This window comes from Crocodylus siamensis, chromosome 2 (assembly GCF_052110815.1).
Source record: "Crocodylus siamensis isolate JL-2025a chromosome 2, ASM5211081v1, whole genome shotgun sequence".
NCBI lineage: Eukaryota > Metazoa > Chordata > Crocodylia > Crocodylidae > Crocodylus > Crocodylus siamensis.
This window is the reverse complement of record NC_143396.1, coordinates 135,491,915-135,511,332: the sequence shown is the minus strand read 5'-3', so window position 1 is coordinate 135,511,332 and position 19,418 is coordinate 135,491,915. Positions and strand designations below refer to the sequence as shown.

The 19,418-nt window shown below is 45.1% G+C and overlaps 1 protein-coding gene across 1 annotated transcript in view; it reads right to left on the bottom strand.

Annotated features, from left to right (window-relative positions):
* Nucleotides 1-19,335, bottom strand: part of NOA1 (nitric oxide associated 1) — a 28,141-nt gene extending 8,806 nt beyond the window's left edge. The window contains exons 1-6 of the mRNA XM_090036874.1: nt 17,780-19,335; nt 14,016-14,180; nt 12,645-12,838; nt 5,039-5,170; nt 2,247-2,363; nt 73-190 (exon numbers count right to left, since the gene is read on the bottom strand). Of these exons, the coding sequence (XP_089893000.1) occupies nt 73-190; nt 2,247-2,363; nt 5,039-5,170; nt 12,645-12,838; nt 14,016-14,180; nt 17,780-18,803 (1,750 nt within the window). The 5' untranslated portion in view covers nt 18,804-19,335. The remainder of the gene's footprint in view (nt 1-72; nt 191-2,246; nt 2,364-5,038; nt 5,171-12,644; nt 12,839-14,015; nt 14,181-17,779) is intronic.
* Nucleotides 19,336-19,418: the final 83 nt, after the last annotated feature.

Below are 19,418 nucleotides of genomic sequence, written 5' to 3'. Positions count from 1 at the left end.
ATTCTAGGCAAATGTGCATGGCTAAGGTGGCTACTTTGTATAGGTATATGTTATGAGGAAATGCAAAGTTACCAGCAGAGGAAAGCTTTATGTCAGCCACTGCCTCATCAGCACCAATTCCTTCCAGCATAATGTCCTGAGGAACAAGTGGTGGGAATTCTTTCATGCGTTCTTCACCTCCCATAGGAACCTAATATTCGAACAAAGGAGAAGGGGTTTAAAAATGGAAAGAGAGAGGCTCCTTAAGGACCTCTGAGCAGAAACAAGGCAAAATACAGCAGGTTAGTCCTTCCCATTCCAATCTCCTTACATAATGGACAAGTTACACGAATAAGGGCTCCCGAGTAACATTTTTGTTAAAATGGCACTTGTACAGTTAAAGGTTGTGTTCTCCAGAAATGGATGTCAAAGTAATAAACATATCACTGGGATATCAAAGTCACATATGACCTACATACCCCGAGAAATCGTTATTACAGTAATAACAGCAACTGTCTTATTTGGATGTTAAGATTCAGTTCTGGCCTACCTCAAGAAAGATACTTTAAGTTACTGATTTCTATAAGAGTACTGAAGTTTATGTTTAGTGGTCATCCTCCAGAATGACATATATTTTCATAAAGGCAAGGCAAAATCATTGTGCATTGTGTCAGATATGTCAATACCAGCAGCACACCGACAACTGGAAGAGCTCACAGGCCAGCAACAAAAACTAAGTGTTCTCTACAGAAACCAGCTGATAATTCAGGAGTTTGGCATGTGTTAACAGTCCTGCTTCCAATTCACAAACTATTTTTCAGGAAAGCAGAAATGGTTATAATTAAGGGATTTTGAATACTCATTCTCTGGAGCATTTGTTATAATGTTAGTGGCAACGCACCAATAAAATGAGTTAAAAAACAGCAACGCATGTACACAGAGGACGAAAGGGGACCTTTTATAATGTAGTATGCTCTAGAAACTGGTAAACTCAAGTGAGGAGCAGACGTTTGTACTAAAGCAGACACTGCCTTGTCTTTGCTAGATGCCTAGATTGTCAATTAGCGTAGTAAGACTAACACAGACAAACTTCATACTTTTCCAGAGAAAGCCTAACCCATGAGGATATTATCCTTTTAAAAAAAATCCTATTCACACCACACACCAGACCATATCTGATTAAAACAAACTCTGAATCCAACTTTTAAACTCCGCATCTGAAGTGAAAGGCAATTCATCAAAGGTTAATTTTCTCTCCTAAAAGACATGCAACTAAAACTTGTTATGAGTAAGGAACCCAGCATTAATTACAAATCTTAGAGAAAACTACAAACAACAATGCAGCCATCCAGTCCTCCTCCCCACAGCATGGGATCGCATTATACAGTCTTTTCTGATCTCTCCCAAGTTTAGTTCTGGAACGCTTGAACAATGGGACTGCCATTATCCTCAGTTTTTCCTGTCTCTCAATTCCATCCCATTGCTCCTATTTATAGCCCTCTCCCTCCTGCACCCTGCAAATTCCTCTTCCATTGTGCTTCACAGACAGCTGTGAGTGCCCAGTTTTTCCTTCTGCCCTCTGATGTTCTGTCTGAGTTCATCAGTCCTTTCTGGTATGTACTTGCATAGCACAGGATGCAGTTTCACAAGGTGCTTCACCAGAGCTTCAGAGAAAGGGTCTCTCTCTATCAGCTGTGATGCAATGCCTTGGCAAGTGTAAGCCAAATCCTATTTGCCATGTATTTCCTGTTTGGGGGGCACTGCTCCCCAGTTTGCAAACTTCTAAATGACAGTGGTAGAATTTGTTCTATCCCTAGCTGCAAGACTACGTGGCTAATGTATTTCAATGGGCTCCCATGGGACAGCAGAGCAGGGAACTGACTCCAAGTTCACCAGGTATCCCAACCCCTCATGCCATGCCTGGGACTATAAACACAAGTAGCCCCAGGTTCTGAATTATTTTAATTTTAAAAGGGGAAAAATACTGTGTTGTGACCAATCATAAGATTCTTGTTTTCACTCCTGTCTCCCCAAGTCAGAGTAGAAATAAGGCAAGTGCTAGTTCATTCCCCCTCAGAAGCAGAAGAATGTTAATTAGGAAGAATCACTGAACAGACTATGTATAGACGATGTGGGTTGAAGGCATGGCAAAACTTCTGTTGTGCTAGGCCTAGGAAGCCCATAATGGCTGCCTGTCAAACTACAGAACAGACCACATGAGGAAACCTCCCTCTGCATACTTGGACACAACACAGATGTCCTCTTACCTTCAATAAATCGTTACCGGCATGCTTCTGATAGAAGGCATCTGCTTTCTCCAGGGAAGTAACATGAACTGGCAGCAGGCGAGAAGCCATAACAGAAAACCAGGAAGACTGTTCTCCCTAAGATGTAATAGAGGGGTTCTTGTTGACTATAATGAATACTGCAAGGATAGTTCCAGGATATTTACCCCTTCTCCCACACCCACTTTTCCCCTTCACTGTGCTGAAACCCTGCCATGCTAACATGGTTTTCCTCTCTACGTACACAGGCAGGGCCATCACTTTTAAAATGCATCAGTAACACTGTTATAACATACCACAGCTTCCTTGCAAAGGGTGGAGCTGAGTCTCCAGCGCTAAAGAGAGCCCTCTGCCGCCTGGAGCTCCTGCAGTCAGCACTCTTATTTAATGGCTTGCCTGACCCATACCTCTTTCTCAGCCCACTCTCCAGATCCCACAGAAATCTCCCACACCTGGAGGTACACAGGGCTGAACGGAGGCTTCTGGGCTAGAGACCAGTTCCCCACATTTGCAGGCAAACATGTCCAAAAGGATCAACGAAAAGGTTTATTTCAACACTTCTTGCACACCGCAGCCACAAAGCGCCCTCTAAAAAAGCCCTACAGTGTGCCACTAGCAAAGTGCAGGAGAGTCAAGGGCATCACCAAGCCTTGCCAACTGTAGCAGTGGCAGGAAGTGAGTTAGGTGAAGGTATATTCAGATGATCTTAGGAGAAGAATCCTACTCCATGCCTCAGACAGTGGCAAAAAAACTGGTCCATGCCACACTGACCCAGGGAAAAATTCCTTCCTGGCCCCCTTGTTCACACTTGGTTTAACTCTGTTAGGTGTGATCCCAACTTCTCCAAAACCAGAAATGGCTGTGATGGGGTTAAAGCTTGATCTGCAATGTTTGCAAGAAGAGTGAGAATAGAGCAGCAGACTGCCCCTCCTCCATGTAGCTGGGAAGAAAAGGGCAGGAAGCACAGCCCACAGCAGCCATTAGCAAGTCCTCAGGCCTCCCTTCCAGCACAGAAATCAGCTCCCTCACTTAAAACACACAAGCCAATTTTGGGTGGCTAATTTTTGGCAAAAGGTGCAGGTAAAATGCACGTAAATATAATAATATATTTATTATGGGAAATCCTTTTTATGGTTATGTTTAATTTCTGGAATAGGTGCGCAATGCCATAAGAACACTGACAACTGGTGTTTTTTTTTTTTTTTTTACAAAGCTGAATAAATAAAAATGTCCATTAAGACACTTGCAGAGAAAGTATTCCTGCAACATACACCACTACCCCCATCCTGTGTTGCCACCAACCAGTAGTTATTTCTTTATCTGAGGAAATTCTAAACCAAATTTATTTCTGTTTGCTATTTCTATGATACTTAGGTCCTTTTTTTGCAAAAGGATGCAAATTAGCATAAATATTTAATGCCACTGCAAAACCATACTCCAGGAAGAACTAAGTGAAGCCACCTATAATAATCACACTTCTACATAAGATGTTTTACTCAAGATTACTCTGAATGAAACTGATTAAAGGTACTATATTGGGCTACAACATTCCTAGCTCTGGGTTACTGTGCGTTTTTTCCTCCAAGGCACTTTTCTTTAAAATGTTTCATTAATGAGCTAGTAATCTTATGGACTGCAAATAGATGTCTCATTTGAGGTGATTCTGATTGTCCTGGATTTTGACTTGGATCAGAAAAGGAGTGACAGCCACCTACACACATAGCTCTTCCAAGCTACATGATTGCTCCTCTGCCAGCCGGGAGCTGAAACCATGTGCGCTGGGGCAGCACTTGCCCAGACGCAGTTTCCCTCCCACCCTGAGTGGCACAGCAAGGGCAGGAGGAAGAGAAGGAGCTGCTGGATGTAGAGGAGCTGAGCAGTACTCATGTGGCTGCAGCTGCACCAGAAGCAGCCCCGCTGGGAAGCTGTGCACACTGGTCAGTGCTGGGGCCATCAGCAGGAGGACAGCATGGGTTGCCCCGGGCAAGAGCAGGTGGGGCTTGGCTCCATGTGGAGCACCACATGGGCAGCTGTGGGCCGCATGGGACAGGGTTGCGGGGGGGCATGGAGAGGAAGCAAATTGCATTGTCTAAGCAAGTTCTATTGCACGCAGCCCCATGCTTCCCCCTCCTCTCCACCTCTTTCCCACCATCCCCGGCTGGCTCCTGGGACCTAGCGCATGGGCAGGCCCTCCCATACACACCTTACCCCTCCACACAATATACAGGAGTAAGACTTTATTTTGAGCTATTATGCAATTGCTTATACACTACTCAAAACACACATAAACCAGGAAAGAATTAAAAAACAAATTAAAATGTTATTGTAGGTTTGATTTTTTAAGTATGTGATTTATATTTTTACCTAAAATTTTCAAAATGATACCTTCTGAAAGACTGTGTGCGTGACCCTTGACAGCTCACCAAAACTTAAGCAGCCTGCCAGCAGAAATTGCCCGCCCCTTCCCTAGAACAACTTATTGTTAACTTGAATGCCTGGTAATTAACTTACAGACACACGGTGTTAATGAAGCCCTCTGGAGGAAGTGTTAGCATATATCATCTCATAGCCTTCAAAGGTACTTAAAAACAGGACAATGGATCCTGACAGAAATTTAATTTTTTTTTTTTTTTTTTACAGCCAAGAGCAGAAATTACCAAAGAAACACAGAAGGCCTTACAAAAACAGCCTATTGATGAGGCTAGTTTATATATATTAACAAAGTATATGCAGGATCTTATTAACAGAACATAAAGAACCCATTTTTTCCTTACCTGTAGGTAATCTATGCGCCCCAAAGCACCTAAAAACAAAACCATTCCAGGCTTAAGCACAAATGTCCTTGGAACAATGGCCTGTGTTGGCAAAACAAGATTTACTTCTTTCTCTGTCAGAAGATTTAAAACCTGCAAAGCAAATTGTATAGCCGTTACTCATGCTGGATGTTTTCACAAAATCAATGAAACCAAGACTGTCTTTATGGATAAGAGGGGAGACCAAATACAGCTGAATGCAGACAGTCTAGGCAAAATGATCTCTCACAAGTTTATAGACAAGTGGTACTAAGTATACCGCTCACCCATGGCAAGAATGTAGCTTGTATCTTTCTTAAACATTCCCACACTCTAGGATATAATAGTCAGTCTGCACAATGGACAGCACAAACTAAAAACATGGTTCAGTCACGACTTCATAGTTAATGGACTGGTCTTGCACCAACTGTATTGCTTTTTGGCCTTTTAGCTCAGATCAAGCGTGTACTGCTACTGGAATCATGTTGCAGTGACTTTGTCTAATACCAAAGACAGTGGAAGGTCCCCAGTATGTTTCAACACAAACGCCACTGCTGGTAAAAAAAGAAAAAAAAAATCTGCAGTGGCAGTTAGATCTCAGAAGTAAAAAGCTGCAGTGCACAGAGCTCTCACTGCCTCTGCCCAGGGATCTTTGTTAATTTCTTGGATAATGAAGTCACTGGGTACATCTACACATTCATTAATGCACTTTTGCTAATGTGCATTAAATTTAGTACCTCCATTGTGAGGTACCAGGAAAAGGCACATTAGCTTATTTTAATGTGCTTTAGCAAAAACATACAGGGTTTTTGTGACACTTTAATGTGCATTAAAGTAGGCTAATGCATATTAAAAAGCATGTTTAGATGAGTCCAGTATTATCTGCCATGTTTCCTGCTCACCCACATCAAACTTTGTTAATGTGATGAGCCTGCAGCTGGAGGTATATCAAATAACATTTCATATTAAAATTCAGTAGTGATTAACAGCCTTATGCTGATTCTGGGCTACAGGAGGGTATTTTAGATACTAACTGGCTTTCTACTGCAGAATACAAACATTTAAAATAGTTTAAAACTGATTAAAAGCTTGAAGGGCCTCTTGACCCATTCCTGCCATCACAACATACGCTGGGATTATCCTTTCTGAAATGATAACTGTAGCTAGTTGATCAGCATGTGTTTGTAAGCTACAGAGAATGATTGTTTTCAGGACACTAGTTCCCCACACATGGCACAATATTCCTTTTTAAAACTCATAGCTCTCTTAGAGCTGTGCTTACTTTCTGTTGTTACAATTATCTAGAATGGGATGAATGGTGAATGATGATTATTCTATCTAATGTCCAATTTGAAAAATTGGAAAAAAAATGGTTCAGGTCAAAATTAAATCTTTTCTCAGACCTGAAGAAGGGTGTTTTGTATCTAAATCTCTTCCAAACATGCAATTGATCCATTACAAACATATCACCCACAAAAATCCTTGTCTTTAGCTTTGTATTTCGTTTTGTTTTTTGACAAAAATCACCCTGTGCCCATCTGAAACATTTTGTATGACTGGAAAATTAACTGGCTTTTTCAATTTTGGATTATTTTAACTTTTTTGATTAACCTTTTTTGCTTAACACTAAAGGAGACTTTTAAATGTAGTCAAAGGAGCAAAAAAAAAAATGAACCACCCCCTAAAACCTGTTCTGAAAATTTTGAAATGAAGCATATTGGCATTTCTGAAAGTAACCTTCACACTTTTCAAAGTTCCAACAATTGGCCCCATTATTTTTTTGGCAAAACTATGGGTGCTGATTTGATCTGAATTAGTGAGGAGTTGAAGTTACCCCAAAACTCTTTTATTTGTGTGTGAACCTGCTGCTTCTCAATGAAAATTTTCACCTGGCTCTACTTGTAAGAGCAAGGAGGATTTTGAGCGACAGAAACATTCTGTGCTTACTGTGTATGCTGAGCTCCAGTCAGTACATCTGAGTTAAATTTCATTTGTACAGCCTAGCCCCTTATTCCATTTTCCACAAATTACCAATGATGCTCAAACAGCTTGAATCAGAGCATCCCAATTCCTGACACGCTGCACCGCAAAACACTGCCTGAGTTGCACAGTGGCTAGGTTTGCACAGGGGTGTCAAACTCACCCAGTGCCCCAGGCCCCAGAGCAGGACCACAGGGCTCCCTGTGGACCAGATCCACAGTGGAAGTGGTAGCAGGGACAGCAATTGCGGTGGAGTCAGCAGTGGAGGTTGTCAGGCAAGCAACTGCAGCCAAGTAGCTGCTTGCTGTGGCCAAGGCCAGGCAACTGGTGGTAACACCAGAGCAAGCATCTGCAAGGTGAGCAGGGCTGTGTTGGTACCATGTCTAATGGGGCTGTGGTTTCTGTTGTATGCTCTGCCCCTTGCTAGCCATGCTCCCAAATTCCTTGGCTTGCCCACCAGGCCAGAAGGAAGCACTGTGTGAGTCATATCTAGCCCGCAGACTATATGTTTGACACCCTGGGGTAGCAGAACAGAGTGCCTAGATCCATGCTATATTCCTAGCTCAACACAATTAGCAGCCATGGACTCCCACTGAGCTCCTTCGACAGGCCATGACTCGAGGTAGAAACCTCTGTATGGAAGGAACTGAGCTGAGCAACCCTAAGTGACTGCCAGTGTGAAAAAGCCACCTGCATTTCAAGCTGTCTATGACTTTTGCTTATATGGGCTTAGAGGCTGCTGTATAGAAAGAATGAAACTTCTAAACAAGTTCGCAAAGTGCACCTCGATCTTGCTAAGACCCTTGCTTGCAGTATGGTTTGGTAATGTGGTTAATGCCTGGTTTTCCTGCAAATCTGTACTGAAGAACTGAAGGATCTTTTACTTGAACCAGCCACTATTTGAGCGAAGCTTGGTTTCTAAGTACTCCTTCTTTAGTACAGATGGGACCAACTTCAGTTTGAAAGATCTTTACAGCCTCCATAAAACTCAAAGCTTAACACTGCAAGCTCTGCAGATACTTTGCAGTATCTGCCAATATAAGGCACAAAATTTGAGAGTTATTAACCCCTTGCTACAGTTTGCAGAAATGTAACTCTTTCCTCTTGTTCTCTTGAAAAGCCTGATCATCATCAATAATTCTGAGAAGAGATCTGCTGGCAACGTGGCTGCCAAAACCTCCCCGCACAAAAGTACATAGGAAGTAAAAACAGAATTTCTCCCTCTCCCAAAGAAAAATATCTGGTGGGCAGACAATCAGACCTCTTCTGCAGCTAAAAGGAACAGTGAATGTAAAGAGACAATGTTATCTGAAACTTGGCATGTGTCATGCCTGCCCTGTCCCAGAGGGAGAGCAGGGGTAATGAAACTCAAAAATGGCTGTAGAAAGTTACTGCACACAAAAAAGCCTATTCACACCCTGGCCTCTTACTGCAGTCTTCTGGGGGGTGGGGTGGAGAAGTACAAAATGTAATCATTAGCTATTCACTATGAGGTAGCCCAAAGGCACTGATCCCATTCACACAGGACACAAATAGTTATTTGAAGTGTCATTACCCAGGCCACTGAAAAATCTCTCACAATTTTTCTTAACAGAGCCTAAGAGAATTAAAAAAAATGTTGAAGCATTTTTTTGCAAAGAAAGCAGTTTAATTCCACGCTAATGAGCTGATGAGTTATTACATTTAGTCACCTTTACATTTAGTCACCTACAATTAACTTTTATTTCACCCTTTGAATCAAAATTTTCCTATGATTTTTTTTATTCCACCTCAAAATGGTTTTCATCCCCTACCCCTACATTCACAGTTGATTGCATCAGTCTGTATAACAGTTAATACTGAGATTTATAGAAAGTCAACGAGGCATCAACACTATTCATCCTGTTGAGTTAAATGTGGCAGGGCATTCATCCCCAGTTATTATGTAGAACTGGAGCCCGACTGAAACAGTAACTTGTTAGACAGCGCAACAATTCATGACTGTGGTAGTTCACATCTATTCCAGGACACAGAAGTTACCACGGGGTAAAGGAGTGAGGGGGCATCATGTGTTAGCAGCTCCACAGTACCTACCTATGGGTATATCTTTGCCCCATAGTAAGTGGAAACTATGCTGTGGCAGCATAGCTCTTTTACATTATTCCTTCACTTACAGCAGTGTAAGAGTGTGCATCTGGACAGTTATCACAGAGCAGCTGATGTGTAGTAAAGGCCCACCCTCCTTCATCTCATGGTAACTTGCTCACATTTCCACATCCAACTAACGTTAGTTGGAAGGGTTTTCTCCCATGTGTTTATACCATATGGGTAATGGTCTCTGGGGTAATGGCCTAAAGGCACTTATAACAGCATAGCTTGTTAACCTACATTTGAGGCTTGGATACTTCAAAAGGGCCTGTGTACCTGCAACCTACATCCCTTCTAGCAGAGGCACTTTATGCCAGTCAAATAATTTTCTGACAATAGACTTTCAATTCCACTCCCCCAGTGACGCATGCTAACACCACTTAAAGACTTTTTTGCTAGCCTAAGTGAACCTAGGCTAGGGGCTTTGCCAAAGAGCCACATGATCTTTTTTCTCTTAACCAGACCCATGCTGGCAATGCTTTCTGGAGCACATTGAGCCTTGGAGGAAAGAATGATCCCTATCTAAGGCCCAATCTAGGCATAAAAATTGTCTTTATTTTGTTCAAACAAGTATAGATGGTGTCTCCACTAAGAAGATTTCTGGCACAGGTCTACCAGCACAGCTCTGTAGGCTTCAATCCTTTGTAGTACAAGGAAGCCTGAGGCATTTTAATATTGACGAGTGTATCTGCATAACAGGCTGTACTGGTATAACTATTTCAGGAAACAGATGAACTAAGCCAAACATTTCTGCCAGTACAAAATCTGTGGGTACAATAAGCTTCCAAACAGAAAGCATTTTTATTAAAATGAAAGAATAAATTCCATGGAAACAATTTTCTGAAGTCTTAATTAAAAAAAATGACTTAAACATTTTTAATGCCTGGCTATTCTGAATTGGAGATTTGATTAGCTGAATTGAAATGGGAATATGTTATGCTAAATACTCCAGTTTCTAGACTTTGTCTAATAATAAAAAAGTTTCGTCTGGCTAAAAGCCTAAATATGTTTAAAAATAGCTAATTATATCTGTGCAAATTTGAATGTAGACATGTTAATTAGCATTAGCTTTACAACTGCAAATGAGCCAGGAACTGGGAGAACAACTGTTCACCAGGGCACCCCATGAGAAGACAAGGTCCAGTGGTCACAAATTCCTGGAAGATTGTTTTAGGCTGGACATAAGGAAAAATTTCTTTACTGTCAGAGTCCCCAGGGCCTAGAATAGACTCCCCCTAGATGTAGTACAACCAACTACTCTGGACACTATTAAGAAACAGTTGGATGCTTATCTTGCTGGGATCCTTTGACCCTAGCTGACTTCCTGCCCCTTGTGCAGGGGGCTGGACCTGACAATCTTGCGAGGTCCCTTCCAGCCCTAATGTCTGTGAAATCTATGAGCCAATTAAACAGGTTTACCTACATCTACATAATGGGTCTGCACTGATTTAACTAGACATATTTTAAAGTGATTCCGTTAAACCAATGCAGCTTTTTAAAACATACAAAAGCCTTACTCACTATTGTTATTGATCCAGCTGTCACTCCAGGTGTGGGCAATTATTTGGGCCAGAGGGCCACTTAGGGAGTTTTGGTGAGCTAGTGCAGGCTGAGACAGCACCCCCTCAACAGCTCACCAGACCTCCTTGAGTGGCTCTGCCCAGGGCCTGGACCCACGCTATCAAAACCTGGTGATCCCGTGGTCTACAGAAAGCTGCCAGAGGCCCTGCGAGACCCATGCAGGCACGGCACGCTCGGCCAGGCAGATGGGATGGAGCTTTAGGCAGGAGAGAACGGTGCCTGGGAACAGGATGGATGGGCAGGGCCAGGGCTGGGAGGCAGTGACAGTGCAGGGCCAGAGCCCAGGGCAGAGCTGCGATCCAATCAATCTCCACACGCTCCTACCTGTAGACCCAGTGCCTGTCACAGAGATGTGCAGGCAGTGTATTGTGACTCTGTGCCAGGCCTGGGTCCTGGCCCCGTGCTGTCACTGCCCCACAATTCTGATCCCAGCCCTGATCCTGGCCATGACCCCGCCATCCCACTCCTGGATGCTGCTCCCCACCTGACTGCTGCCCCATCCCATCTGCCTGTCTGAGTGCACCTTGACTGCATGGGTCTCTATGGAGGAGGGATATAAGTATTGCAAGCCCAGCCAGACTGCAGAGCCCAGGTGAAACCTTGCACAGGGAGGGAGGGAGCATCTGTGAAGGAGCAGCTAATTGCTTAATTCAGGGTTGTCAACTAGGGGTATGCAGACCCCCGGCCGCACCTTGGCAGCAGTGCAGAGAAGCTGCCAACACTTCCGGTTTTGCAGCAAGGGGCAGGGCCACATGATGGACAGAACTCCCAAACAATCAGCTGTGAGGGGTGGGGCCACTGGGGGCCTCTCAGGCAATCAGAGGTGTGGGGGGCCCTGGCTATAAATCCTTGAAAATGGCAGCTGGTCCAGCAATCTGGTTGTGAAATTGGATGGCTGCCTCTAAGTTGGGTAGACCCCTACCTATGACCAATCCTCCAACTTGTTCATTCTGCACACAGCAATATAATAGGGCTGTGTAAAGCTTTGGCTGCTGACTTGATTCAGAGGAGATTCAGCCCGATTTGGTGGCTGAAACTCTGAATCCAAATTGAATCAGGAGACCAATAAAAAGGTCTGAATTGATTCAAAGCTCTCCAAATTGATTTGGAAAAGATTTGGAGAGCTTTGGTGATTTGGGCAGTCCCTGCTTGCAGCTGCAGGGAACTGCATCCGGACTCTGCACTGGTAAGTAAGAGGCAGGGGAGGGAGTGCTGAAGGAGTGGGGAGAGAACCATGGAGGGACCCCCAGCCAGGCCCCATCCCATGCCTGCTCCCCTAGCCCCCCTGAGTGCTCCCTGACCCCTGCCTGCTCTCCCAGCCCACACCCCCCATAGCTGCCCCGCCCAGCCCTAACTCCCAGCTCTGAATTTAAAAAAGCCCCACACTCACTGGCTGCTGCCAGGCAAGGGGGTGAATCCCGCTGCCCCCCACTGCCCCATGCTGCATGGGGGCTCTGCTATGAGCCCCCACCCCCCGCCCACTCTCCCAGCCCCGTCAATAGCTGCCCCACTCGGACCCAGCTCCTGGTTCTTTAAAAGAAAAAGAAACCCTGCACTCGCTGATGCCACAGCCATCAGGACTTCTGGGGGCTCATGGCAAAGACCCCCACGCAGTGTGGGGCAGCGGGGATCCCCCCCGTCTAGCAGCAGCCAGTGAGTGGGGGCTCTTTTTTTTAAAGAGCTGGGAGGCTGGGACTGGGCAGGGCAGGGGATGGGGCCTGTCCAATTCAGCAACTGCCCCCCACCCTGGAGCATGTATAAAGATGCCCTAAATAAATATCTGAAAGTAAGACTATTTTAGTCCATTACAGTATGAAAAATCTCTTGTAATCAAAGTTGGCTAGGACGGCACTCTTCTCTTGCAAATACAGACTTTCCCAAATGTTAACAGAGTACTTACACAGTTTTCCTTTACAATCCCTGGCGTATCAAAACACCAGCGAGCATCTTTCACTTCACTGTATGTAAATTCCTCTCTCTCTTTGGGCTTGGTAATTGAAACCACAGGCTCCTCTTCCATGGTAAAAGAGAGTGTATCGGGGTCGAAGTCAATGACAGGTTCAGCTTTTTGTTCAAATGTTTGCCCTACTCTTCCTAAATTAAAAGGAAAAATATATTTTAAAAGCTTCATTCTTTGCATTCTTTCTTCCGTACAGACCTAAAGAATAACTATATACTATGTAAGAAAGTAATTTCAATATTATGTGATTAGTGATTACAATTTTAAATACTCCCAAGCCAGAATATTTAAATTATTTCATATTTCTGCATTTTAATATTTTCCTTGTTCAGTAAAAAGAGGACAGACATTATTATTATTGCCATAACTTGATTTTGGCAATACTGAATGCATCTACATGTGCAATTAGCGTGCCTGAATAAACCTTGGCACAGTTTGCACTGAGTTTATTGTTCGCAGGTGTGCGATTTGGCAGGGAGTCCTGAGGCTCAGGCTGCCAGCCCAGGGCTGCTCTGGCCTGGCTTAATATACTGCAGTGGGGCTGGCTGGGACACAAGTGTGCTTCACTGTGGGGCTAGCCACCAGGCAACCCCTGCATTGAAGCACCCTCATGCCCCAGCCAGCTCCATTAGTATCTACATGTGTGTTGTGGTGGAGTAAATAACTCTGCTGTATGATAGTACTTGTATCTGGCAGTACTTTCCAGAGGAATTAATTAGTTTAATCCATCCTAAAAGCACTACATGTGTAGATGGTGACATTTTACTACGGAGCTAATTAGTCAGCTCTGCAGTAAAGGTCTCATGTAGATTTGCCCACTGTGTGTTACAGCTACCTACAGGGGAGCCAACGTGAGGAGTTCCATTACACTCAGCATGGTACCAATACTTGTAATCCAGATAGTCTTTAATATTTAGAGCCCTTCTAAACAAGTATTTGACAGAGCTGCTCATGTGTATTTGAGGATGTGCATCTTTGCAGAATAAAGCCTTCTTTTTGCAGCTATTACAAACTCCACATGCATTTGTAAGAGATTTCAAGAAAGATTCTACTTTCCACACTGAACTCTCTCTATGGAAAAGTGGTCTGTAGTTCAAGACTGCTAATGCAGCTATGATATTTTGAGGCCATGCCTCATTTATGTCCCTTTACTTGCACAAGCAGTCTTACTAGGAGTCTTTCAAATATTAGCTGAGTTACAGAACATGATCATAGGTCTTAGAACCCCTGTCTAATCTACTATACAGTGAAGTAATGCATCATTTGCATCTGAGATAAAGTATCAATACCTTTCCCATAAATAATACTCACCTATTAAGTAGCCTTGCTTTTTAAAGTAATTCAAAGTTTTTTTTTCATCACTACTAAGTTGCTCTTCATCTTTTTCTGCTTCTGCTTTTAGTCTCGCCTTCCTTTTGAATATTCTGTCAGAAGTAGGGTTGATAAGTGGAAACTTCAGGAGGTTTAAGGTCGTTCCTAAAAAACAAAGTCCACACCATCCAACTATATGACTACACCAACACAATGCGAGTTCAGCAGAAAAAACACACTTTTATATTATGCCTGAAAGAGGGGAAAAAAGCCTCCTGACCATAAATGTTTGCAGGTTATGTAACTGCTTCAATTTTCTGCACAAAAAGGAACAGGCATACAATGAAAAAATTAAAGTCAGCTAACAGAACAGCTAATAGCTGTGCTCAGAAATGACCAGTCACACTGGCCAGGATCAGCTCAGTGAAATTTTACCATGTTTGACAGTCGTTTTCAGCAATCATGTTAGTTGGACTGTTAGCAAATACCATAGACAGATAACGCTCTTCAGTTACCATCATATTAGCTCACCATGATTAAATGCTGCCAAAACATATTTAGTACCAAGTCACTTAACGTGATTGCTAGAAGCCATCTTCAATAAATTTGTGTAACGTAGACAAGGCCACTACAAACAAATCTTTAAGTCAAACCAAAACTCTTGTGGATTTTTAGGGACAAGGGCTGTTGAAGAGCTGGATATAAAACAAATCTCATTCAAAAATCACAGGTAAGAGTTGCACACACCTCTCTCTGCAACAACTACTGTGGCATATACCAATGGCTCCAGCAAATTCTGTGCTGACTTCTGTTATTAGTGCAGGAATGTGTTAGTGGGACTAGAAGAAAGGGAATCCTGGAACTACAGATTAGTTTTGAACCCTTTCATACTCTGGTGCATGTCATATACAGATAGCACCCAAGAACCTGACATTTTAGCAAGAAGAATTACCTGTGTGTGGGACCATGGTACAAATGCAAAAAAAAGGGCAGAATTCTAAGATGTGTACTTAACCATTAAAAGCTTACTTCTCCTGCTATTATCATACTTATTATTTATGGGTATTTATTTTTCCAAAATGGCCTATAAAGATTTTTGAAGAAGTAATGGATCAAGTTTATAAAAAGTAAAATGTGACGTTTCTTAAGAAACACATATTTTGCTTCCAGTTACTTTTTTCTGAAAAGCACTGTAGGTTTGTTGAGACTAGGAACAGAAGACTGGTTTTTTTTATATTCATTAGCCAACATGTTTTAAAAGCCCAGCGTAGACAGCCATATATATATTAACATGTATTAAAATAAAATTGCAAAGTGACATTTTGAAAGAAGCTGGGGAGGAGGGGAGGTCAACATTTTTGGAGGTAAATAACACTGACCAAGATATGACGGATGGATAGCAAACCAGTAGTCTCTGAAATGAAAACAGTATTCCCTACCAAGGTCTGGTCTCTGAAATCACTGCTGACAGCCTTAGCATGAAGGCAAAGGTCTGAATGTGCCTAGGAACTGAACTATCTTCACACTAGGAATAAGTAGATATGAGACAATCTGCTGAGTTGGCACAGTCACTTCTGCACCTCTCTCATCTACCCTATATAAAGTGCCTTGAGCTCTGGCCCTAACACATCAGAATACTTTTCTTCACAAGGGCCAAATCCACTCAGTAACAAAATCAAAAGTGGGGGAGCTCTGTTTCAATTCACACTGCTTATTATTGGATAATGCAGGCAAACATTGCTTTCTCCCAAGTAGACAGCATCATGTGTTTGGCAAAGTTATATATAATATGCTCAAGTCTAGGCCAATGCCAAAAAAATCCACATCACTGAAGGACCAGATACATATTTAAGGGTCTCTATCCTGACTTAAAACTACCAGGCTTAAAAGTTAAATGGAATACTCCATTTCTAAAGCTCTACAGGTCATCTTTCTTCCCTCCGTACCCTTCCATGCCACAGCGGGCCTGGGAAAAGGAAAAGTGGCGGTGATGGATCCCCAAGCGCTGCTTCCCATGAAGGCCTGGGATGAGGGAGGTGGGGGCTCTGGTGACACTGCCTGGGAGAGGAATGCATGTGAACAATTCCTGGAGATGCAGGAGGTGCTGACTGCTCAACGTGGGAGCTGCAAAGTACAGAATCTTTTCTTGTGAATTTCTGGAGAAGCTGAAAGCTTCACACAAGCAGGCAGCATTTCACATAAGTTTGTAACCCAATCTCAGGCAAGGCCCTTCAGCAAAAACTCCTGCAGCAAGTCACAGGCACCTTACTAAAGCTTATACATCTCTGATTTAGTTAGTCTATAGGGTGCATCTCCACCCTCTGCCTTCAGCACTGTAAGTCAGACACACGCACACAGGTACAAAGGGACAGGACAGGAAGAGACTGAATACTGAATGACAGGCCAGGAACACTAAAATATTAGGAAGTGCCAGAATTAAGGTTTCTTGACCAACCTTAATTTATTCCCCAGTGTGTATGCAGTACGTCATATCTATCTCATCCTGTTCTTTCCACTGGTCCCTTGCCTCATTCACTGTCCATGTTAGATGATACCCACTGAATGGGTAGCTGTATGTTTCTTTGGTTACTTGTGCAGCTGTAACCTTTATTTATTTTATTACACAGCATCTAAAGCCTGCACTGATCAGAGTTACACATTTTCTCTTGGGCACTTCCAAAGGTATTTTGCAAACATTTGTGAATCTATCTTCACAACAACTCTATGAAAAAAGAGGGTAGTATTATTTCCAATTTACAGATCAGAACCTGAGGCAGAGATGAAGGAAAAGTAACCAAGCGTCTACTACTATGGATGTCTACTTTGAGAAGGGTCCAGCTTTTTTCCGTCTGTAGCATTACATGCAAAGTTATAGCTAACTAAAAGGAGTGCCCAACAATTCTGCATATCAAGGTCCAGGTAACTCAACCAGGAGTGATGCATGATTTGTGTTCAACAGTGAACATCTTGGTTTAAATATCAGTACTAGTATCACAGAGGAAGTCCTTAGATGGGATCCAGTTTTCAACTGCCAGAACCACTAAGCTGTTCCTTTTCTTCTGCTTCACTAATTGGATACCTTCCAATTTCTGAAACAAGGGACCCAGAAATCACACAGCCACCTGCATCACTGCTACACAATTCTTGCAGCACTGCTTTCCTTCCTGTGCACTGCACAAGGAAGGGGTCCACTGGCAAAAAACAAACAAACCACATAATAGGAGACAAACATAAGGAGAGTCAGGATAAAAGACAGACCATAGGCTGGGCCATATTACTGGGCTGACTTTATGTTCTGAGTTCGTGCAGCATCTTGGGTGACTGGTCCTTCAACATAAGTAAGTGCCACATTGGATCAGACTAGTGGTCTATCTAGCCCAGTAGCACCCCAAACTGACCTCCCATGCTTCCTTCAGCATGTGCCACAATCCAACCCCAGTGGCTGGTGCATGTTGTGTGGGGCTGGACCTGGTGCTACAGCCACTCCACAGGTGGTTGGTTGGTCCCAGCCTGGCCCATAGACTAGCTCAGGGATGCTCATCTAGCCTGTGGGGCCCTATGAGTTTGACACCCCTGCTTTAGAAGGAGAGCACTGAACAGAGTATATCTAGAGTGACCTATCCCATCATACCCTCCAATGCATCCATCATTGATTCAGGGAGGCAAGTAACAACAAAACAAATAGAAAATAAAACCCAAAGCCAACTTGGCCCAGAAAAGCGTGCAGCGCAATGGGACAACTGACACAAGTCCTCAGCTCTGACCTGGCCAGGGAGAGATGGTGGCTCTGTTGATCACTTCTGAGGCTCTGGATTTGCAGTAGTCGGACTGGAGCAGGGTGTTGAAGAGGGTGGACTTGCCTGAGTTGGTGGCACCCACAAGATACACATCCCCATTGCACTTCCAGGAGCGCTGCAGCTTGGAGATCAGCTCCTCCACCCCATAGCCCGTCTTGGCGCTGATCAGGTGCATGTCCACCAGGTGCTGCCTGCCTGCCAAATTGCTGACACCTTTGACGACGGGGTGGATGCCTGCCTGGGCACAGCTGTGCAGCAGCTGCTTTCGAAAGTGCTTCAGGTAGTCACGCGAGTCCGGGGGCAGCAGGTCCACCTTGTTGCCCAGGACCATTACGTTGACGGTGGGGCCCAGCAGCTCGGGTAGGTTGGGCAGCACTGTGTCAGGCAGATCCAGTACATCGGCCACATAGAGCACCAGCGGGGCACGGCTGTGGCGGGGTGGCTGGCGCAGGGCAGTGCTCACCAGGCTGCGGTACTGGTCCCGTGACACCTCCAGGCGCAGCGCCTTCTGGTGATGCACCAGGAGCCAGCAGCGCTGGCACACAGCATCCCGCAGCCCTCCCTGGCCCTCAGGCTCCCCCAGCAGGGAGAGGTATTTCTCACTGGGCATGTAGCCTGGCATGGCAGGGTCCTGGCAGTGCAGCTCTGCCCCACAGCCTGAGCAGCTCACGTCACTGGTTGGTACGGATGGATCCGGCTGCCCCACCGGCCTGTGCTCCCTCCGCTCCTGGTACCGCCTCTTCCGGGGGGGCTTCTTCGGCGCCACCTCAATGCCCCATGGTTCCTCCAGTTCCTCGGGCAGGTACTCTGAGATCACGAAAAACTCCTCCTCGTTGCTGGCAGCCCCCAGGTGGTCCCACGGCACGGAGGCCAGCCCGGCAGGCAGTGACGGGCAGCGCAGTCCGGGCCGCAGTTTAAGCGGGGCACCAAGAGCTCGGGCCCGGGCCTGGGCCCCGGCCAGCAGCAAACGTCTCAGGCACAGGCGGTGCATGGCCGCGGCGGTGGCTGCCACCCGCGTGGGGCGTGCGGAGCACGCAGCGCGGGGCGGGGCGCAGCCGCTCGGGGGCGGGCCACGGGCTCTGTGCCCGGCTCCCGCGGGGGGAAGGCTCCGCAGCGGCTGAAGCCGCCTTTGAGGGCGCTGATTTCCCGCCGCTTGCCCTGCCTGGCACGCAGTAAAGGTGGAGGTTCCAAGTTGGAATCCCGAGTGTCCCCAACGTTCGGGACAAAGGTGGAGGTTCTAAATGAGAATCTTGAGTGTCTCCAACGTTCGGGATAAAAGCGGAGGTTTCAGATGGGAATCCCGAGTGTCCCCCGGCTGGCAGGGGCACAGCGCACGGGGCTGCGGCCAGAGATGCAGGGAGCTGCACACGCCGGAGGGAGCTCGCAGCGGAGCCCCCGCCAACAGACGTAACTAGTGCGGCAGCAGACGGAGCAAAAGGAGCCCCAAGGGACCGAAGCTTGTCTGCCCGCAGAGCTCCGAGTGGCGCAGCCCAAATTTACACCCCCCTCCCTCATAGAGAATGGTATGCGCTAACCAGCACGGAAAGTGAGCACAGCGCATGCGCGCATAGCAAAGCCTCTCCCTCCCCTCTCTTTCTTTCTTTGG